This window comes from Eleutherodactylus coqui, chromosome 13 (genome assembly GCF_035609145.1).
Source record: "Eleutherodactylus coqui strain aEleCoq1 chromosome 13, aEleCoq1.hap1, whole genome shotgun sequence".
Taxonomy (NCBI): Eukaryota; Metazoa; Chordata; class Amphibia; order Anura; family Eleutherodactylidae; genus Eleutherodactylus; species Eleutherodactylus coqui.
Genome location: NC_089849.1, coordinates 114,216,373 through 114,240,166, shown reverse-complemented (window position 1 = coordinate 114,240,166; position 23,794 = coordinate 114,216,373). Strand labels below are relative to the sequence as shown.

The 23,794-nt window shown below is 46.1% G+C and overlaps 1 protein-coding gene across 3 annotated transcripts in view; it reads left to right on the top strand.

Annotated features, from left to right (window-relative positions):
* Positions 1 to 23,794, top strand: part of SLC39A11 (solute carrier family 39 member 11) — a 430,238-nt gene that overhangs the window by 390,374 nt on the left and 16,070 nt on the right. For all 3 annotated transcript variants that reach the window (XM_066587684.1, XM_066587683.1, XM_066587682.1), the window contains one exon: positions 7,938 to 8,007. In XM_066587684.1, the coding sequence (XP_066443781.1) occupies positions 7,938 to 8,007 (70 nt within the window). The remainder of the gene's footprint in view (positions 1 to 7,937; positions 8,008 to 23,794) is intronic.

Below are 23,794 nucleotides of genomic sequence, written 5' to 3'. Positions count from 1 at the left end.
AAGTCCCCAGCCTCATCCCCCGGACCCCGGGAACTTTCCAAAGGTTGGGCATCGGTCACAACAAACTCCTCCGGTGGGAGAGGAACCATTGCTGGCCATTCTGGGCAGGGGCCGGGGAACAGTTCCTGGGAGTCTGCCTGCTCCTCAGAATGTGTCATTGTAATGGAGTGAGGAGGCTGGGAGGAAGGAGGAGCAGCAGCCAGAGGATTCAGAGTTGCAGCAGTGGACGGCGCAGAACTCTGGGTGGTTGATAGATTGCTGGATGCACTTTCTGCCATCCACGACAGGACCTGCTCACACTGCTCATTTTCTAATAAAGGTCTACCGCATGGACCCATTAATTGTGAGATGAATGTGGGGACGCCAGAAACGTGCCTCTCTCCTAATCCCGCAGCAGTCGGCTGCGATACACCTGGATCAGGAGCTCGGCCTGTGCCCACACCCTGACTTGGGCCTCCGCGTCCTCGGCCGCGTCCACGTCCTCTAGGCCTACCCCTACTCCTCAGCATGGTGTATTACCAGTAGTGCAGAAACAGAACGCTGTAATTAAATGTGCCGCTTATTGGCCTGTGGTTGGAGGCTGACTTCGCTTACGGAACGCACAGCAGAGGCAGGAAAGAATTTTGCGCAAGCCTGCTGTAACACTTAGCTGGCTGCGTATGAATTAGGACAACTACCCCCAGCAGAGACCCAGTACACAGAGGACGGTCACAGGCAGCCCAAATAGATTTTTTTTCCCAAATGTTTTTGGAAAGGCCCACTGCCTATATACACTAAATATGTCTTCTGTCCCTGCCTCACCACTACTGGCCCTGGACAATGTAAAATTACTGCAGACTGTTTCACTGTGGACAGGAATACAGCAGTGATGTAAGAGGCAACACAGAGGCAGGAAGGAATTTTGCGCAAGCCTGCTGTAACACTTAGCTGGCTGCGTATGAATTAGGATAATTACCCCCAGCAGAGACCCAGTACACAGAGGACGGTCACAGGCAGCCCACATAGATTTTTTTCCCCAAATGTTTTTGGAAAGGCCCATTGCCTATATACACTAAATATGTCTTCTGTCCCTGCCTCACCACTACTGGCCCTGGACAATGTAAAATTACTGCAGGACGCAATGCTCTGCACGGCCGATATACAAAAAAAAAAGTGCAACACTGCAAAAAGCAGCCTCCACACTACTGCACACGGTTAGATGTGGCCCTAAGAAGGACCGTTGGGGTTCTTGAAGCCTAAAATAACTCCTAACGCTCTCCCTATAGCAGCTCCGGCACCAGCAGCACTTCCCCTGAACTATGTCAGAATGCATCTGTGGCGAGACGCGGGAGGGGCCGATTTATATACTCGGGTGACACCTGATCTCGCCAGCCACTCACTGCAGGGGGGTGGTATAGGGCTTGAACGTCGCAGGGGGAAGTTGTAATGCCTTCCCTGTCTTTCTATTGGCCAGAAAAGCGCGCTAACGTCTCAGAGATGAAAGTGAAAGTGACTCGAACATCGCGTGGTACTCGTCTCGAGTAACGAGCATCTCGAACACGCTAATACTCGAACGAGTATCAAGCTCGGACAAGTACGTTCGCTCATCTCTAGCCAAGACCCTTTTTCATTAGAGTTTACAGAACGATCACATAGTCACACTCTGTGCCAGTCCACGATATGGAGATTTACAGGAACCAGGATCCTCAGAAGTTTGTTTTCCATCAGCTTTCGCATTTGTTTGAGCAGATACGACCCACAGTTAATGTCAAGATACCAATCTTTAACAGCTCATTGGAGCAGCAGCATCTGGAGAATGATCTTAATTGAGTTTCATGGGTGTGCTAATTATATCGGGGAGCTATGCAGAATGCTCAGCTCTGCATTATTTTTGAAGACACTATGTGATCTGTCTAAAGGGGTTGTCCCACAAAAAGTAGTGTTAATAGTTGATTCCAGCCCCCAAATAAATATTTTTTGTATTTACACTTATTTTTAAAAAATGTACCGTCATATATTCCAGGACTAATGTTAGAATAGCGCCACCTGCTGTTTCTATTCTGTGTCCACCCCAGTACTTGTTCCAAGGTGGTCACACATGCTCAGTGTTGCTTCTCACTCTGCTCCACTGGCTATGTGGAGGGATGCCTGTGTGGGGAGCGGCTGCTTCTGAAGTTGTTGCGTCTTCTCTGTTGAACAAGTCATAAGAGAGTGAGACGGCGTTACTGCAGAGGAGCAAAACCAATTATGTGGGACCACCTTGTAACATTTACTATAGTAGACCAGATACAGAAAGGCTCTTCAATGGAAACATCAGGTGGTGCTATTCTAGCATTAGACCTGGCATATCTGTGAATATAAGCATTCTTTATAATAAGTGTAAATACAAAATGTTTGCAAATATGGGATGGATTTAAAGGAGATGTCTCGAGGAAGCAGTGAATTTTTTTTTTTGCCCAGTCCCCCCCATTAAGTACACATTACTAAGCCCCCCTGTAAATGACATTTCTAGCTGGTTCGTACTTACCGTTCCAGCGTTTCAGCAACTTATAAAAGTTTCCCCAAGATGGCCGCCGGCTCTTTTCCCGTCGCTCGCTGCAGCCCGACGTGCGCGCTCCCGAGACGCTGCCAACTGTGTCTCCATGGCAACCAGACGCCCCGCAGCCGCCGACCGGACCCACCGCAGCCGCCGACCAGTCACCCACCGCCAGGCAGCAGGTAACCGGCGCACCCCCCCCCAACCCCCCCCATCACAGCGCTAGTTCCCCCGGCGCAGCGACAGCCCTCCCGGCCCAGCGCTAGTTCCCCCGGCGCAGCGACAGCCCCCCCCCCCGGCCCAGCGCTAGTTCCCCCGGCCCAGCGCTAGTTCCCCCGGCCCAGCGCTAGTTCCCCCGGCCCAGCGCTAGTTCCCCCGGCCCAGCGCTAGTTCCCCCGGCGCAGCGACAGCCCCCCCCCCCGGCCCAGCGCTACTTCCCCCGGCGCAGCGGCAGCCCCCCCCCGGCGCAGCGGCAGCCCCCCCCATCGCAGCGGCAGCCCCCCATCGCAGCGGCAGCCCCCCCCGGCCCATCACTTACCAGGACAGCTGGACGGCGGGACAGCTGGGCGGCTTCTCCGGACAGCTCGGCAGCTCTGCACCTTCCTCTAACAGAGGAAGGTACAGAATGGCCGCTCCAGCGCGCTCCCGAGCAGTGACAGCTCATCTGCGCATGCGCAGAAGAGCTGTAGCGGGGAGCACACTGAAGCGGCTCGTGCTGAATGGAGAAGACCGGACTGCGCAAGCGCGTCTAAAAAAGCAAGCTGCCGGCGAATTTAGACGGAACCATGGAGACGAGGACGCCAGCAACGGAGCAGGTAAGTGGAATAACTTCTGTATGGCTCATATTTAATGCACGATGTATATTACAAAGTGCATTAATATGGCCATACGGAAGTGTATAACCCCACTTTGTTTCGCGAGACCACCCCTTTAACGATAAACACTATTTTTCTCTCACTTGCACAATGGCACATACAGGCTCTACCTGCTTCCTAGGGACAGGAAAGGACATGGAAGATAAGAATAAAAGGCCCCTATTCTTTTACCTTAATTAATGTTTTCCTGTCCCTCTGGGGATGCGTGGGAAATGCTCCAGTCTGTAAAGCAGTCACAGGATCCCTTTTTTTTTGTTGCACATCCTGTTGTCTTCCCCAAGGAGGTCCTTGGAGGGATGAGTAAAGAACAGGGGTTTGGGGTGGCAGCTGTCCTCCCTTCCGACTCTTGGTTTAACCCCTTGAGTTTAAGGCAACCCCAGGCATAAAGCAGTTTTCCACCAAACCTCGTTACTTTCAGATGTTGTGTCTAAGTTTCATTCTTCTGTGACGCAATTAATCCTGCAACGGAAAAAAAATTCCACAATCTGGATGTACAGAAATGCCTTCTAGTCTACCTGAAAAAAGTTTGAGGGAATGAGGAGATTTTCTAAAGTACCAAGGGAGAAGTATAGGCTATGGAGCCAACAAAACCACCTGCTGAATGAAGTTCACAACTGTGTCCTGCTACTGGGCAAAGCGTAGTCCTCCTCTGAACAGCCTACAAGCTTATTCCACCAAAGCTGTAGCTACGTTCTTGCCTCAGGGAGTGTCGGCCTTCATTGAGCAGATCTATTGTGCTACCACATTGGCCAACCCAATGACCTTCTTTTCAACACTATAAACTAGATGCTAACAACCGGGACTTATCATTTGGACACAAAGTCTCCTCTGCAGCTGTTCCACCCGAAAAAAATTCTCTTTTATCCTTTCTGTCTGTGCAATTGTGGAGGTGTGAGGAAAATTACACTTACAGGTAATTGACTTTTCTGTTAACCTTCACAATGGCTTTGGGTATTTCTCGCCCATTTATTGTGTATGCAGCTTTTTCAAAACCATGAGAAGCACCCTAAAACTTACCAGGTACATACTTGTTTATCAATGAACTAACCATTTCTTCCTGGAAGTGAAATGACGACCCGAGGCCCCGGGCAAGTCCACCTTCTGAGTACCCACTTCTCTATTTTCCACTGAAAGCCATCATGGAACAGACCATGTATGCCTACATGTTGCTGCAACCTCCACCCAAGAAAAACAGGGCCTGTTGAATGCCGTCCTGGGGGCCAGACAGGAAAATGTTCAGGCAATGTAATTTAAATGCACACTTTCGGCTCTCATCACGTTGGCACTGTTTCATTTTAACAAACGGCACACCCCAACCTTAGACCTGGACCGCAGATAACTCGACAGGTGAGAGTTGATTATGTGTCTGGTCTTCTCCACTACCCCAACATTCCTGACTACTTCCTGCCAGACTGCCCAGGAAACAATCTCAGACTAGACTGCAATAACCTCCTGGGAAAAAATGAGGGCATTTCTCTGTGTCAGATCTCATCAAGGTTAAAATTTTTGCCATACGTAGGGAACAAAGATCATTGCCCTTCTTAAGACAGCCTGGGGGAGTAGGAGTGCCTGTACCACCTATGGAGGGAAGGGATGAGTAAACAAAACCCTCAATTGGCCAGGTGCTACTCATAGACAGCCTATATGGATGTAGGGGTTGCCCACTCTAAATCATCCCCATCAACTGGTTGCACATCCTGCAGGCCCAGAGTTCTCATCCAGCTCCAAGCTGATGGGTGATATGGGAGGGAAAACCTTTGAAAAGAACAAGGACATATAGATAGTGTATAGCTTGGGGGTCTCTTCTTTCCTTCATATGACCCTTATATAAGGTGCAAAGTAAACATGATGCCTGATAGATGGGTGTAAAGACAACAACAGATTTGATTTCTGTCTTCTCTTTTGCAGACAATACACTGAGCGGCTTCACATGAGCAGTTCACACAATTACGGCTCATGATTTGCTGTGTGTCTCCCACACAGTCCCCTCTCTGCTTGGATTCTGTTTTAGCACTAGAAGTGTGAGATAGGGACAACACTAAATAAAGATGAGCAGAGAGAAGAGCTACTGGAAAAACTGCAAAAGCCTAAAAATAAAAAAATTATGGGGCTGATTGAGGACCATCTGACTTGTACATCTTCATTGACATCATTATTGGTGGTACAAATGTGATTTTCATTTTTGTGGTAAGTTATGTCCGAAAGTGTATTGAGGTGGAGGCCAGAGGAGAGGAAAATATAAATTAATACGGGAATTAGAGGTCCCTATTGGAAGTGTTCCAATTCTGCAACATAAAGGGGAAGATGAATGTGATGGTATCTGCCTGTGCAACCAGCCATCCACTGATTGAAAGAAAAGTTCTGCCACAAAAGGTCAGCCTTCCAAGCTGGAGGGTGGTGACCTGCTACGCTTTGTGCGATGCAGCTTTACACTTTGATAAGTAGGGATTTAGCAGCGCAGACCTGAGAGGTGTAAATGTCTTATGTTGCAGTGACTGCAATCACCAGGTTATTACCATACACAGTGTATCACATTCATGCTTCATCTAAATGCATAGTATGCAGAGGAAAGCAAGCAAAGCGTCTACTGCTCTTCTGTGCCTTGCAGTAAATGCAATCGTTTATTATGCTATAGGACCTAAATGGCAATAATGAACAAAAACTAATAAACAAAATAGTAACTTAATAACAAAATGTCTGAAAATGCTACAGTACTGTGTTGTAATAGGGACACTGGAGCAAAGGAGTTGGATCTAGCAATATGCTTCAACTGCTGATATATGCCCCTTCTCTAGTCCTGGGTCAAGCAGTGTGCCCTTGCTCCAGATATATGCCCCTTCTCCCTACTCTGCACCAGCTGTTGCACCTTCTCTTATTGGTAATAACACTTGCTGAAGTAATCACTTATTGAAGTAATACTCAAGGGGTATGGTTGCCTTATCAATCAGGTATTCCTAATTATCATTAGATGTATTGGAGAAGAAAACAATGAAAAACACTCAAGTGATTTTTCCAAGCGCTTCTGTTTTTTCTTCCAAGGAAGGGGATATATAGTGTGGCATCCCCCACAAGGTAAATAATTCAAAGTCCACAGCATGTGGGATACTTCTATCTTAGTAAAATGTTGCAAAGGTTAATTATGATAAAAAACTGCATGCTCAGTGTCTAAGACCCTGTTAGTAAAACTTCAATGCGTGTCTTTTGTACAGGTCAGGGAAATTTTTGCTTCATAGGTTGCTTGTGATTCATTCCTCTTAAGGTTTGTCTAGTTAAGTAGTATTGTAACACTTTACTGATGTTCTGAAGTTGCTGGGTATTTGTCCTCCCACATTGTAATGTGGGAATGGTGATGCCACTCTTTGCAATGTTACCCTCTAAGGGCTCCTTCACACTTGCGCTGCGACCTTCAGCTACACGCATCATGGCCGAAAATCGTATGAACCAGAGTTACGGCTGCATCTCCCATTTTAAGGCCCATTCAGACAGCCAGGCTGCAGCGAAAGAGGGAGAGCTCTGCTAAACACCCTTCCCCTCTCTGCCCCTTTGCTGACTGCCGGCAAAGGGAGGGGACAGGGTGGGAGCTAGTGTGTTAAACTCCAGCCCCCTCACTTTGCCAGCAGCCGGCAAGCGCAGAAAGGGGGAGTGAGTTTAGCAGAACTGCTGTTAAACTCCCTCCCACCTCTGTTTTCCGGTAGCTCTCGTAGGCTCCCATGGGACTAGTCGGCATATTCCGGAAAAAAAAAAAGGTCCAGACCTATCTTGTCAACACTTGTCAAATACATAAATACTAGACTGAAACAAAAGATAGTTTTAAGACAAACGTATGTATCAATAGTCCCCAAGTGGGAACATCATTAGCCAAGGTGATAAGTTGTCATGAGCAGCGGTGCCATCATTCACATCATTGTTTAGACCGTAACCTGCTGGAGAGAGCTTTAAGTGCCGAACACTACATTTCATAAGGCAAGTAATAATTGAGGTGGGAAAGTCTACCAGTAAACCCACTAGTGATACAGAATGCTCTATATCGGCTGCCAGGAGACCGTCTTGGACTCTTTGAGTTCTGATTAGATCAGTCTTAAAGTGGCCATACACATAAGATGAATGTTGGTCAAGCCAGCCGATAAATAATGTGTATGGAGATTTCCTGACTCAGTTCAACATGCCAATACTTAGTTCTCACAGGAGATAAGAAGCCGTCAGAGAAATGTGACAGCAGCTTATCCCCCTCTCCCCATTGAGAACACCTATATGAGGCAACGGTGCATTTGTATGTGGGGGTTGGAAGAATATTTTTGGAAAAGCCACTGCTGTTTTGCTATAGTTATAAGAACTACATCAAGAAAATGGTGTCCTGATGTCGCTGCTGTCTCTAACCACAACTTGCCCACCGCACTGAGCTACATCCTCCACAATGGACGGCACTCAGGTTCTTAGTGATGGGAAGATGTAGCAGTTGAAAATATTGGTGCTGTTTTCTATGCTAAGATACAAAAAGCAGTTCTAATCTGGAAAATCATGTTTCTTTTTTCCCACTGTTTTTTTAGAGGGCCTAGCAGTTGGAGTTGGTTTTGGTGCCATTGGGAAATCCGCATCAGCGACATTCGAGAGTGCAAGGTAATATTGTCCTTTATTCATATTTTGACATATACCATCTGCTCTGAGCATGTGTACAGGTATAAAGCCAGTAAAATAGTGCTAACAAGCAACCCTTCCTCCTGCTGTATGCCACTTATTGTGGCAGATATGGGGTTCTCACGCACTGATAGAAGATCCATGCATACTGCAGACCTGTGTATAGTAACACTCGTTAAAGCTATGCTGTACTAGAACAGTTCCTCTCTCTGACTTTCCCTGTATACAATGTGCTTCATTCCAGTGGTAAGCTCCACTTCTTAATAACTTGTTTTGCTGTTGAACTTTACTTCCTGGCACCACATATACATAGAAGTTCCTAAGATGTCGATTATTCTTTTTACTAATGTGATCAATGAAACTTTTCGGCTTTAAAGAGCATTTTCCATCAAAATGGGGTTAAATCCTATGGATAGTTAAATACATGTCAGCTGCACTGGGAACATAGTAAGATATGGTGGTTTGTAAGGCTGGAAACAGACCTACCTCCATTCATTATAGCCTATTATCTGGCAATATTGATCCAGAGGAAAGGCCCATTTACATGGAGCGATGATCGCTCAAAACTCGCTAAAAAGCGATCGTTTGAGCGATAATCGTTGCGTCTAAATATGCGCCCATCGTGCACTTTTCAGGCACTGCTAGCTGATCGTTAAATTCAGTCCAACCTAAAAATCGTCCTTCATCCTTATCAGTAGTTCTCTGCGGGGAGTGCTGATAGCATTGTTTCCCGCTGGCGAACAAAAGAAATGAAAGCAGATAAGAGCCCTCTGGCTATTAACTGCATTCAGCTAAGGCTTCATTTGCACACTAAATTGCTCTTAAGTAGCTGAGTAGCTACTTAATAGTTTATGCAAAATGATCACTCAAAGCTGTCACTGTCATTTGAGCGATCTTCAAGAGATCATCGCTCCGTGTAAATGGGCTTGAAGGCAAGAAACCCCATGAGGTAGAAGGCAATTTTATGGAAAAGAATTCCTTTCACCGACCCTTCTGAAACAATCAGTGACTATGACATGTAATATTGTATCACTCAAGAAAGCCATCCGGGCCGCTTTTGAACATTTATCAATGTTAAACCTCATTTTCCGCCTTTCTGTCCAAGTTTTCAGCTTATCCAGATCCATTTATAAGAATATACTGTCCTATTACTTCACAGCATTTCATATCATCTGCAGATTACTGTACAATCCCTCCACCAGGCCGTTAATATCTTATGGCATAATGCTGACTCCTGTGGTAACAGTGACTCAATCAGAGTATGTACAGATATGATCCACCCCCTGAACCACTAACCCATTTCTATGCACATTTTCCCAAGACCAAGCCTTCCCATTTTACGTACAAACCCTTTATTCAGCACAGTATCAAAGACTTTGGAAAAATTGAAATATGATATCCAGTCTAGAACTTTCTACCTGGTAAAATCTAATCTGATAGGTTCGACATAACTGATCCCTCATAGCGTAACACACGCTAATATGGAGTTTTCATTGAGGCACTCCAGGATAACATCTCCTAGAAATCGTTCAATTATCCTACCCACGATAGACGTTACACTTAGCAGCCTACAGTTTCACTATTTAATTTTTTTTAATACTTTCTTGAAAATTGACACTTCACTTGCTATGTGCCAATCCGGTGGAAAGGATCCTATCTTTATAGAGTCTTTGGATATTAGAAATAATTGCCGGTTTATTACATTACTTAATTCCCCCAGTACCCAAGGGTGCCACTCCATTCATGGTCAGTGGGACTGCTGGAAATAGCTGAGCGCTTGTTCTTTGCTTATTTTGTCAGCCACGATGAAATCAGTAGAGTGGCGTGCATTTACAACCGCTGCTTTATTCAGTGTCCAGGTCACTGCAGGTGGATGCAGGAAGCCTACAGTGATGAGAAGAGGGGGAGCTCCATTTTTTGGGATCAATGGGGGTCTCAGTATTGTATACTGGTCAGGAGCTCACAACCACTTTTGTCTACTATCCTTTGGTGCTAAAAGTAGATTTTGGGATGGTCCCTTTAAATGCTTTCCTTTTATTTATTGCCCCTTTACATCTTTAATCCCATTGGTTGTCCTCTATTCCTATTCCTTTGCTTCCCATAAGGTGTGGACGTCTTACAGTGAATATTTAAGATGCTTTAAACATTTATTGTCTGTACTCTTATTATAGGGGACATAAAAAGTTAATAAAGTATTGCATCCTATTGAACATCACCATCTTGAAATCCATTATTTGTGTTGCTCCCCAACACAACACCCTGTTCATTATATAATGGCCACTAGGTCATCATTTCCCAGGTGCCCCCCCCCCCTGCACTTTTGTTATTCTGTCAGATCTATTACTTGATACAAAGGGGCAATCCTTCTGGTTGGGTCCTGCAGGGAGAGCAGACAGCCCAGCTTACCTCCATAACTGGAACGGGGCATCTACTATCAGAAGCTTACTGCCCAATGTATTATTTCCCCTTAATAGCCGCCTACTTTGGACCTTCGGGATCAACTGATTTATTTTTTTTATCGATGCATTCCAAAAACTTTTTATCTTTTAGGAGGTCTTAGTTTTGGTCTGATGAATTGTAACTTTTATCGTCACCCTTTTGGGTTACATATAATTGATGATATTCTGCACAACAAACTCTCGTTTTATTGCGAAAAAAAAAATATTTTTGGCACCACATTCCAGGGCCGTAACATTGTTATTTTCATGTGGCCATAGCCACAGCGGGGCTTGTGTTTTGTGGAACACTTTGTTACCTTTATTAGCAACATTTTGGGTATATAGAATTTATTGGTTAACTTATTTTTTCACTCATGCAGCTTTTGAAAAAAAATATAGTGGATGCACAGGTGTAATATGGGGACATATGCTGGCAGGATTATTAGGGCAGACTATATAGCTGTCCCACTGAGACAAGAGGGTTTCCTGACAATAGTGGCTGCGGCGCTGGAGCGTGGGACCCGGCTGGTAGTAGTGTCACTGATATTACGGGGAAGGCACTTGGCCATCCGGTTACTCCACCTCCGATGTGTGATATCACCCCGGTGTGTAGGGCGCCGGTTGCTCGGTACATGTTGTTCTGTGTCAGGGTTCCCTCCGCACAACAGGTGGATGTATGGAACAGCTGGCCGCAGATTCAGTTACGGAACCATCTGGTATCGCAACCATTCACCAGGTTAACCCCTGTGGTGCTGGGATGATAGCTACAGCTTTCTGCGGAGGATATAGGCGGGTGTCACACATCTATATGGCCATGCTGCTGTGTGTCACTGTGTAGACCATACAGGTCTCAGCACTGTGCAATCCATTATACTAGAGGAGATGGAAAAGCATGTAGTGACTGTACAGGTAAATATATACTCCTCTCCCAGGAGGCTTACAGAGCACAAGCCAAAATGGGAACCCCCGATGTCAGTCCCCTCACACCCCCATTCCTTGTAATGAGAAGCATCTAAATCCCATATTCAAGATCTGTCACATTATAGGAAGAGAGAAGCCAGATGTGATGGATGAGAACAGACCAGCCAGCGAGCTATAGGGCGCACAGCCAAACCAGCACTGAAGAGCTATAGCCTCTCCGTACGGCGGTATAGAGGGGAGTATGTGGTCTACACGAGTGAGGGAGCTTGTGTGTGTATGTATATATATATATATATATCACGCTGTATCGCTGATGTTTAATGCTAGGGTACTATACGTATGAAAGGCTAATTTAGGTTTTTAGTTAATGTTTATTTAATGTTCTTACTGGTAACTGCCTGATTTAAGTGCAGGAAGAACAAGTAGTTTACGTCAACAGGTTCCTGACGTGCCCTCCTGCTACCGCAGTGCCAGTCTGTGCCCGAATTATGCATTGGCATTCAGCAGCCAGTAATTCATCTGGCGTCGAGTGTCCAGTTGCGCCCATTATTCTTTGATCCGGGGTGATGTTATTTACTGCTGTATTCTAATCTCCTTCAGCATCCCCCAAATGTAAAAACCAAGTAGTGGGGGGAAGCTGCGGGAGGTAACTCATGCTACACCTGTGGAGGACGGCATCACCCTGAGTCAGACAATAACGGGCAGAGTTGGACAATTGAGGCTGGAAGAATTAATTGCTGCTAAGTGCCAATGCATCCCTCACGCACAGCTTTGCATGGCAGCAGGAGGAGAACATATCGAGAACTTGTTGGCACAAAGTATTTGATTTTTCTGCACTTAAGTCCTGCAATTACAAAAAAAATGGATTGTACACTTAAATGACTCTTCACCCTGCTTACCATACATATAGATTGCTAACATTGCATATCAGCAATGAGGTGAAGCCTGCTCAACCATTCGCTCTGGGACGCCCTGTATGTATATGTGTGTGGGATAGATATACTCATACAGAGTGTAATATCCTAGTATTTGCACGGAGCGGAACCCATATATGGCTTAGATCCATGAAGATATTCATCTCCTTGTGAGCAGCAGGACAAAGCGCATGAGAGCTTTGTTTTGTGTATGTCTGCTGCCACCACATGTTGGCTTCTGGATACTGCAGCCCGACAATATCTATATCTATATTGTACCACTTGCGGACATCAGTGGCCCATGAAAATCGAGTGATGTAAGAGTAAAGCAATGTGACAGCAATTCTATGTGCAATAAACCAGCTATCTGCTTGCAGTCACTGAATTGCATTTTGAAGACAGGGAAAATTTAGAGTAAATCCGTCACCACAGAAGATGCCACACAACTAGTATACTGGCTGCTAGGAGAAAATACGTAATGTTAATTTACATCTCCCTGCTGTAATCCCACAATCGGTCTGTGCGCTCACGCACTTAGGGGTCCTCTCCATTATATCTCAGTGCTTAGGGGTCCTCTCTATTATATCCCAGGGCTTAGGGGTCCTCTCCATTATATCCCAGGGCTTAGGGGTCCTCTCCATTATATCCCAGGGCTTAGGGGTCCCCTCCATTATATCTCAGTGCTTAGGGGTCCCCTTCATTATATCCCAGTACTTAGGGGTCCTCTCCATTATATCCCAGTGCTTAGGGGTCCCCTTCATTATATCCCAGTGCTTAGGGGTCCCCTTCATTATATCCCAGTACTTAGGGGTCCTCTTCATTATATGCCAGTACTTAGGGGTCTTCTCCATTATATCCCAGTGCTTAGTGGTCCTCTTCATTATATCCCAGTACTTAGGGGTCCTCTTCATTATATTCTAGTGTTTAGGGGTCTTCTCCGTTATATTCCAGTGCTTAGGGGTCCCCTTCATTATATTCCTGTGCTTAGGGGTCCTCTCCGTTAAATCCCTGTACTAAGGGGTCCTCTTCGTTATATCCCAGTGCTAAGGGGTCCTCTTCATTATATCCCAGTGCTAAGGGGTCCTCTTCATTATATCCCAGTGCTAAGGGGTCCTCTTCGTTATATCCCAGTGCTTAGGGGTCCTCTCCATTATATCCCAGTGCTTAGGGGTCCTCTCCATTATATCCCAGTGCTTAGGGGTCTTCTCCATTATATCCCAGTGCTTAGGGGTCCTCTCTGTTATATATCTCTGTGCTTAAGGGTCCTCTCCATTATATCCCAGTGCTTAGGGGTCCTCTCCGTTATATCCCAGTGCTTAGGGGGCCTTTCTGTTATATCCCTGTGCTTAAGGGTCCTCTCCGTTATATCCCAGTGCTTAAGGGTCCTCTCCGTTATATCCCAGTGCTTAGGGGTCTTCTCCGTTATATCCCAGTGCTTAGGGGTCTTCTCCATTATATACCAGTGCTTAGGGGTCCTCTCCGTTATAGCTCAGTTCTTAGGGGTCTTCTCCATTATATCCCAGTGCTTAGGGGGCCTCTCCATTATATCCCAGTGCTTAGGGATCTTTTTTATTATATCCCAGTGCTTAGGGGTCCTCTCCGTTATATCCCAGTGCTTAAGGGTCCTCTCCGTTATATCCCAGTGCTTAGGGGTCCTCTCCATTATATCCCAGTGCTTAGGGGTCCTCTCCGTTATATCCCAGTGCTTAGGGGTCCTCTCCGTTATATCCCTGTGCTAAGGGGTCCTCTTCGTTATAACCCAGTGCTAAGGGGTCCTCTTCGTTATATACCAGAGCTAAGGGGTCCTCTCCATTATATCCCAGTGGTTAAAGGTCTTCTACATTATATCCCAGTGCTTAGGAGTCCTCTCCATTATATCCCAGTTCTTAGGGGTCCTCTCCGTCATATCCCTGTGCTAAGGGGTCCTCTCCGTTAAATCCCTGTGCTAAGGGGTCCTCTCCGTTAAATCCCTGTGCTAAGGGGTCCTCTTCATTATAACCCAGTGCTAAGGGGTCCTCTACATTATATCCCAGTGCTTAGGGGTCCTCTCCGTTATATCCCAGTGTTTAGGGGTCTTCTCCATTATATCCCAGTGCTTAGGGGTCCTTTCCATTATATCTCAATGCTTAGGGGTCCGCTCCGTTATATCCCAGTGCTTAGGGGTCCTTTCCATTATATCTCAATGCTTAGGGGTCCGCTCCGTTATATCCCAGTGCTTAGGGGTCCTATTTATTATATCTCAGTGCTTAGCGGTCCTCTCCGTTATATCCCAGTGCTTAGCGGTCCTCTCCGTTATATCCCAGTGCTTAGGGGTCCTCTCCGTTATATCCCAGTGCTTAGGGGTCCTCTCCGTTATATCCCTGTGCTTAGGGGTCCTCTCCGTTATATCCCTGTGCTTAGGGGTCCTCTTTATTATATCCCAGTACTTAGGGGTCTTCTCCGTTATATCCCAGTGCTTAGGGGTCTTCTCCATGATATCCCAGTGCTTAGGGGTCCTCTCCATTATATCCCAGTGCTTAGGAGTCCTCTCCATTATATCCCAGTTCTTAGGGGTCCTCTCCGTTATATCCCTGTGCTAAGGGGTCCTCTCCGTTAAATCCCTGTGCTAAGGGGTCCTCTCCGTTAAATCCCTGTGCTAAGGGGTCCTCTTCATTATAACCCAGTGCTAAGGGGTCCTCTCCGTTATATCCCAGTGCTTAGGGGTCCTCTCCGTTATATCCCAGTGTTTAGGGGTCTTCTCCATTATATCCCAGTGCTTAGGGGTCCTTTCCATTATATCTCAGTGCTTAGGGGTCCTTTCCATTATATCCCAGTGCTTAGGGGTCCTTTCCATTATATCTCAGTGCTTAGGGGTCCTATTTATTATATCCCAGTGCTTAGGGGTCCTATTTATTATATCCCAGTGCTTAGGGGTCCTATTTATTATATCCCAGTGCTTAGGGGTCTTCTCCATTATTTCCCAGTGTGTAGGGGTCCTCTCCGTTATATCCCAGTGTTTAGGGGTCCTCTCCGTTATATCCCAGTGCTTAGGGGTCCTTTCCATTATATCTTAGTGCTTAGGGGTTTGCTCCGTTATATCCCAGTGCTTAGGGGTCCTCTTTATTATATCCCAGTACTTAGGGGTCTTCTCCGTTATATCCCAGTGCTTAGGGGTCTTCTCCATGATATCCCAGTGCTTAGGGGGCCTCTCCATTATATCCTAGTGCTTAGGGGTCCTCTCCATAATATCCCAGTGCTTAGGAGTCCTTTCCATTATATCCCAGTGCTTAGCGGTCCTCTCCATTATATCCCAGTGCTTAGGGGTCCTTTCCATTATATCTCAGTGCTTAGGGGTCCTATTTATTATATCCCAGTGCTTAGGGGTCCTATTTATTATATCCCAGTGCTTAGGGGTCTTCTCCATTATATCCCAGTGTTTAGGGGTCCTCTCCGTTATATCCCAGTGTTTAGGGGTCCTCTCCGTTATATCCCAGTGCTTAGGGGTCCTTTCCATTATATCTTAGTGCTTAGGGGTTTGCTCCGTTATATCCCAGTGCTTAGGGGTCCTCTTTATTATATCCCAGTACTTAGGGGTCTTCTCCGTTATATCCCAGTGCTTAGGGGTCTTCTCCATGATATCCCAGTGCTTAGGGGGCCTCTCCATTATATCCTAGTGCTTAGGGGTCCTCTCCATAATATCCCAGTGCTTACGGGGCTTCTCCATTATATCCCAGTGCTTAGGAGTCCTTTCCATTATATCCCAGTGCTTAGCGGTCCTCTCCATTATATCCCAGTGCTTAGGAGTCCTTTCCATTATATCCCAGTGCTTAGTGGTCCTCTTTATTATATCCCAGTGCTTAGCGGTCCTCTTTATTATATCCCAGTGCTTAGCGGTCCTCTTTATTATATCCCAGTGCTTAGTGGTCCTCTTTATTATATCCCAGTGCTTAGCGGTCCTCTTTATTATATCCCAGTGCTTAGCGGTCCTCTTTATTATATCCCAGTGCTTAGCGGTCCTCTTTATTATATCCCAGTGCTTAGCGGTCCTCTTTATTATATCCCAGTGCTTAGCGGTCCTCTTTATTATATCCCAGTGCTTAGCGGTCCTCTTTATTATATCCCAGTGCTTAGCGGTCCTCTTTATTATATCCCAGTGCTTAGCGGTCCTCTTTATTATATCCCAGTGCTTAGCGGTCCTCTTTATTATATCCCAGTGCTTAGCGGTCCTCTTTATTATATCCCAGTGCTTAGCGGTCCTCTTTATTATATCCCAGTGCTTAGTGGTCCTCTTTATTATATCCCAGTGCTTAGCGGTCCTCTTTATTATATCCCAGTGCTTAGCGGTTCTCTCCATTACATCCCAGTGCTTAGCGGTCCTCTTTATTATATCCCAGTGCTTAGCGGTCCTCTTCATTATATCCCAGTGCTTAGGGGTCCTGGGTATGCATTAGTATATAGACCGTTTGCTGACTTGCTGGGACAGACAGTACTGAGCTGATATAAGATGTTTATAAGCAGCAGCCTTTCACATGTCCAGTTATTACATTGTCTGCAGTCGGGGTGGCTCCTTGGTGAGAGACTTCCTTCAAAGGGAACCTGTTACCCCAGTACAGCACCATAACCTAAGTTATGGTCCAAATAGGGAAGGTGGCAGGGAGCTGTGGGGTGTATTTTTTTGCCTGGTTCCAGCGATGTTCCCCCCTGAGAATCACGCGGTGCACAGAAATCGGACTCTTTTCAGTTCCATAGACTTGTATGGGAAAGTACACACACAACAGATTTGGACGCGATCTTCAGTGGGGACACTGCCGGAAGCAGGGAGCGGGGGGAAGTATAAAGAATACATCACCAGGCTCCCCTAACAGCACCATAGCTTAGGTTCTGGCACTATAGGGAGGTGACAGGTTACCTTAATATGTGACATTCTAGGCCAATAAGTGTTTGACTTCTTTTCTGGGGTTGTCCTTTTTTCAAATGGCCTCTTACGGAATTCAGGCCCCTATTTCTTGACCAGAAAAGACAATGGCTACAAAGAATGTACACACATAGGGGGAAATTTACTAAGACCCGCATTTTCTGCACCCGGCTCAGTACAGTTTCCCCGGGCGCACGGTGCACTGAATACATGAGGAGGTGCATGTCCGGCACCTCCGTGCACCTTCAGAGAAGTGTTTACACACCCAGGTTAAAATGCAGACTGCTGGGTCAGATCCCCTGTGAGAATTCTCGCAGCGGGATTCGACCCCATGCCTGCTCCCGCTCTGTGATGTGCCGACTGCCGCCCAGAAATAGAACATGCCGCCATTTGTTTCTATGCAGACAAATCGCGGCTGTCTGCATAGGATTGCATTTTGTAGTGCAATCCTATGCAGGTGAGCACAGGCGGAAATTCTGCTGGAAATCCCGCCGCAGATTTTCCGCCCGTGTGCAGGGGGCCGTAGATGAATCATTTCAGATTTCTTTCCACCCTCAGTGTGACCCGTTATCTGTACAATTCTATAGAACAACAAACTGAAATATTTTAGTGTGACTACCCACTACAGTTTTTTTTCACTGCGAAATTCGCAGCGTTTTTTTTTTCTGCAGGGATCTATCGGACTTGTAATGTTAAAACCGCGATTTTGCGGTAGATTGCGATTTTGCGCGATCGTGATTTTAACATTACAAGTCCCATAGACCCCTGCAGAAAAAAAAACGCTGCGAATTTCGCAGTGGAAAAAAAACTGTAGTGGGTAGTCACCCTTAGGGTGGGAAAAAAAATGCAAAATAATGTGGTTGCATAAATATTCACCACCCGAGGCCTCATTCACACGAGCATGTGTTTTGCGTGCGCATAATGCATGCTTATAAAGAACCAATGGGTTCCCATAGAAGCGTTCATATGTACGGAATCAGAAACGCAAAACAGTGCACACCTAAAAAAGATAGGACATAGCTGCGCGTTTTGCAGGAGTTTCCATTGACTCCTATGGGAGCAGCAGTTAATGGAAACTCCTGTGCTGCCAATAGCTTCCCCACTGCTTACAGCAGGGCATTTAATAAGTGCTTCTGGCCAGAAGCACCTTTTAAATATGCCGCTGTTAACCCTTTAGTCCCCCCTGGGGGCTCCGTTAATTCCTGCGGGGAGTCCCCTCATCACTGAACACTGTGACAGCACTGCCACAGTGTTCAGTGATGAGGGGTCTGCAGCATGGACGAAAGAATCCCCTGCTACAGCTATCACATCTGTGTCAGAGCAGCGCGATGCCATCCCATTGCTTTCAATGTGGCTGGCGCTGCTGCCGCCCCATTGAAAGCAGTTAGATGAAGGCAATCCCTGCAGCGATAATTTTCAGGGGTGGGGGGTGGGGGTCTCGAAATATAAGCCCTACCCCAAAAATCATCCCTAGCTGTAGAAAAAAAATTGGACTCACCTTGAAGCACTGTCAGGCTCTTCTCCCTGTCCCCAAAGTCGTCTTCTGTGTTCTGATGGCCGGTTCTCCAGAAAGTGCTGCCTCTGATTGGCGGTATTAGTGTATCTTGACGCCATCAGGAAGTTAGGGGTTTGACAGGGCTTAGATTCATGAACGCCCCGTCACACCCTAGCTCCTGATTGGCGGCATTCCTGAAGGAGCTTGAAGGTCCTTTACCATCGTGTAGCATGTACTCTGGGAGCGGAGCTGTGGCTCCGCTCGCTCCCTGCTCCGTTAGCCCACAGTACTATGTGAACTAATGTGCCGAATTGCATGCCCAAGTACAGATATTCCGAAGGGCGCAGGTGTAAGTGTCCTGTGGCCGGTGTTATTTGAGTTTTGGCTGTGCCCTGGGGACGGAGGCCTCAGCTGTCACTCTGCCGTGCCCGTATTTCTGCTATGTGCGGCTGTCAGGTGTGAACAGTGTTTAGAGTTGTGCGGCAGTCGAGAGCCCCCGGAGGCCGCAGCTATAAGTGTGCAGTGGCAGCGCTACAGCCATGTGCGGCCGTTGGCTGTGATGTGCTCTGCAGAGAGCCCTTGACAGCAGCATCCCTGCGGCCCAGCCATTTTCCTGCGCACAACTTTTTCTTTGAAGTCCCGGGCCGGCTGACACTGCGCTGAACAGTGTGCTGGGGGAAGAGGAATTCTGTCACAGCCGGGTACATTACTTTTTTCCTAACTAGCCCTGGGGGCTGCTTGCAGCCGCTCCTCCGGCGCCTGTGGCAGCGGCACTGCCGCTCCCGTGGTGTGGCCTGCCGAGGCCACTCTGTGCTTGAGCACAGAAGTGGGTGCCGCCGGCGGTAAACCGCCTTGCTGCAGCGGGGGCCCACTCTATGCAATATTAATCCATGGAGCTGTAGGCTAACTTTAGTGGGCTACCCCCTGTCAATCTTGACTCCACTAGCACTTGGTGGTGGCGCAAGATACACTAATACCCTGATTGGCTGAGCGCTGTAACCAATCAGAGGCAGCGCTCAGCCATTCAAAGACGTGTGCTATGTTTGTCTATTTTTGCCTCCAAATTTGCATTCATTGCTATTATTTTTGATTGGGCAAATATGAATCCGTATTTGCCCCACAGAAAATAAAACTAATGACCGCCCGTACGGAGGCAAATGCAGATCAAATACTGATGACTTACGGTTCCAGTTATCTGTAACACATGCGTACTATTACATGTGATGGTCTGCTTATCTGAAACTGGCACAATTAGTTCTGCCACTTCATATTATACTTTGAATTTTATTGTGATTCTTCATTATTTTCAAGATATTTGTTTGCTGTCAGTGAATGAGAACATTCTTGCTTACATCAAGAGGTTAAAAAAAACCGTACAGCTCTTATACCTCTCATATCTGTGTGTTTGCTACAATTGTATCCAGTCTAGACAATCCTCTAAAGAGCTAAAGACATCAGCAGACCGATCTTCCTGCGGCATAATAGTTTGATACATTGTAACTACGCTGATATATTGCAGTAGTCAGCAGTCCTGGCTGTTTAACTCACTGAAGATTGTCTAGACTGGATACAATTGTAGCAAATCAAGACCACCACAATCCTTAAATAAATGTGACTGAAATATTCTAATGTATTAGATATACTTTTCAGTATACAATGGTCATGCCCTTTCCATAAATCCCACAGGTTGTGGCTTGTCCATTGTTACTATAGTCTCCAGTCCTGCTTGTCTGTGTCCCAACACAACACTAAAGACATGGCTGTAGACTGTCTATATAGCATAAATGTCTCAAATAGGAATAACCCTGTAAGAATTGTGTCCCTTTGGAGTAGGACCATCTAACTGTGCTGCATGGGCCAGGAAAGTTTGTGCTTCAGAAGCTACACCCAATTCAGGACTGTTCCATATTATTACTTGCTGATCTCAGCGCTCGTGAACACCGGCCGTCGCTGGTCACATAGTTGTATAAGCTTCTGCACATCTCATAAAGTAAGCATCCGGTGGGACACTGGGAGCCTCTGTTCTACTCCATAAGAAAGAAGTCTTTGTGGCGACAAGGCTTTAAATCCAGTCACCAGAGGCTCTTCGTGCCAAACCAGGGGGGCAGGAATCGGACTACCAGCACATTCTTGGACTCTTTAGTAATGGGAAAGGGTTATTATTAATGTAACCCGTTCCTGGCCATAGAGGTGTCTCTTCTATCTGAAAACTGTGTGTAGATGATGTCGGGTCTGATATTGATAGCTCTGCTGTGTTCTTGTTAATGGTGGTCAATCCTTAATACAAACTTCTGAAAGGGAATTGGAACTATTCACAAATCACAGCAAAAGACAAGCTTACTGATACAGAGGTAGATGGGCAGGTCCAGGCCAATTCCTTGCAGAACTAGCAAAATGCTAAATGGATGGGATTGCACAGGTGTAACATGGCATGTTCTTGTTTCTCTCTAGTGTGGTTTATGGTGCAGTTTGACCCATGAGTACAACTTGAAGCTGAATCCTATAAGCGGATTGCAAAAACTATAGCAATACATGTATGTTTTTGGTAATGTGGTTTTTACATCACTTCAACCTCGCACTGAATATAGCCTTAGTTGAGGATACTGTCCGTGTGACCCTATAGTCTATCAGCAATGCGGGTGGGGTTGGTGTTACTGTATTCAGTGTCCTTCAGTTACAGGACGGGGTCTGTGGGTGTGTGGCATGGAAGTGGCCCTGCAGATCTGGAACTAATTATTTTCTCATCCATTTAGCAATCAGACTGGTTATTAGGGATCTGCTGCTGGGCGGCCCCCAGACTATTAGAGCCGTGGCAGCCCGGACTAGACAGAGGAAGAATCAGCTTGGCCATTTTACTTGCTGTTTCAGGCTGTAGGGCGTTCTGTGAAATGATTGTATGACAGTATTACGAGAGTCTGCTGTCCCAGGATGGATGAAGACTATGAAGATGGAGTCCTTTCAGCTGTCCAGCTTATTTTCATGTTCTCTATATAGTGTTTATGTGCAATATTTTGGGTACCAAGGGATAAATGAGTTTATTAGTAATTTCTCTCTGTCCAGAAATCCCACATGGAAAATGTTACCGTGTGAGCCAGCTGCTGCCTGTCCTGCAGGATGAGGTCGGTCATAGAAGGGCCTTAGAATGAATAGAGGTCATTGTGCCAGGTTTTCTGCCTCTGCTTCCTTGCAGGACCAATCGTGTTTTTTTCGGCTTTTAGTCTGGATACAGGGGTAAGAGGCATGTACATACCTGATAACATCTACCTGTTGGTTCTCACTGGTTTAGGATTTGACATATTGATAGTTGTATTCTAAGTTTCCTGACTGTGTAATATTTCAACCTGATGTCTGTCGCCCCTCTATGGTTAACATCTGAAATTCTTTGACAGTTGACATGTCGGTGTCTGTGGCCTATATAGTGTAGACATGGAGCATGCAGTTGCAGGCTCAGAATGGCCCATGGGGGAACACGTGTCCCCCTGTCCCCCGTCCCCAGGATAAGTGGTACGTGCATCAATACTGCAGTAAATGTAGATAAGAAGCATCTTAGCCAGCCTATATGTCAATGTAATAAACTGGGCATTTGTCTGGCTGAGATGACATCTAGGTGCATTTTAGGGTCTGTCAACGGGTCCAGTGTGAGCATGTTGGGACCCACTGAGCCGGGGAGAAGCACTTCAAGTGTTGACAACCAGAGATGAATCATAGAATGGTGGAGTTGGAAGGGACCTCCAGGGTCATCGGGTCCAACCCTCTGCTCAGTGCAGAATCACTAAATCATCCCAGACAGATATTTGTCCAGCCTTTGTTTGAAGACTTCCAGTGAAGAAGAACTCACCACCTCCTGTGGTAACCTGTTCTACTCATTGATCACACTCACTGTCAGAAAGTTTTTTCTAATATCTAATTTGTGTCTCCTCCCTTTCATTTTCATCCCATTGCTTCTAGTCTTTCCTTGTGCAGATGAGAATAGGTCTGATCCCTCTGCACTGTGACAGCCCTTCAGATATTTGTAGACCGCTATTAAGTCTCCTCTTAGCCTTCTTTTTTGCAAGCTAAACATTCCCAGATCCTTTAACCGTTCTCATAGGACATGATTTGCAGACCGCTCACCATCTTGGTAACTCTTCTCTGAACTTGCTCCAGTTTGTCTATGTCTTTTTGAAAGTGGGGTGCCCAGAAGTGGACACAGTATTCCAGATGAGGTCTGACTAAGGAAGAGTAGAGGTGATAATGACCTCACCTGATCTAGACTCTATGCTACTCTTAATACATCCAAGAATTGTGTTTGCCTTTTTGACTGCTGCATCACATTGTTGACTCATGTTCAGTTTATGATCTATTAGTATACCCAAGTCTTTTTCACATGTGCTGCTGCTTAGCCCAATTCCTCCCATTCTGTATGTGCTTTTTTCATTTTTCTTGCCCAGATGTAGGACTTTGCATTTCTCCTTATTAAATACCATTCTGTTAGTCGCTGCCCACTGTGCAAGCTTTTCTAGATCTTTTTGAATACTCTCTCTCTTCCCTAGTAACAACAAAAACACGTCAGGGAGGCGTTACCAACGGTAGCCAGGAGTGGTTAGGCATAGTGCAAAAGATACTGCTAAAAAATATATTTAAATATGTAGACTGACCCAGTGTTTAGCGAGAGCTCCTGACTAGAAGCCTCGCTAACACCTCCAAATCCAGGTAGGCTTATAAGATCACTAAGGATCTAACACTGCTTCTCTCCTTCTGGTGTGTACGATTGGCTGCAGGGCTTCTGTGTCCAACTGTGCAGTAGGACCCACTGAATGAAATCGATCAAATGATAAAGGAAAAACCACCCGCGCTATCAGAACAATCCACCAGGATCCTGCATGCACATAAACACGCTTGTGTGAAGCCACCCTTATACTGCACGGCGAACGACAGTAAAAAGAAAAAACATGCCAGAATTGCAGATGTTGTTGATTTTGCCTCTAGAAAAAAATGAAACAAAAAGCAATCAAAACATTATATGTTCCCAAAAATTGGATAAATGAAGACTAGAGTTGATCCCGCAAAAAAAAAAAAAAAAAAAGAACAACCCTCAGAGCTCCGGCGGTGGAAAAGTGTAATACAG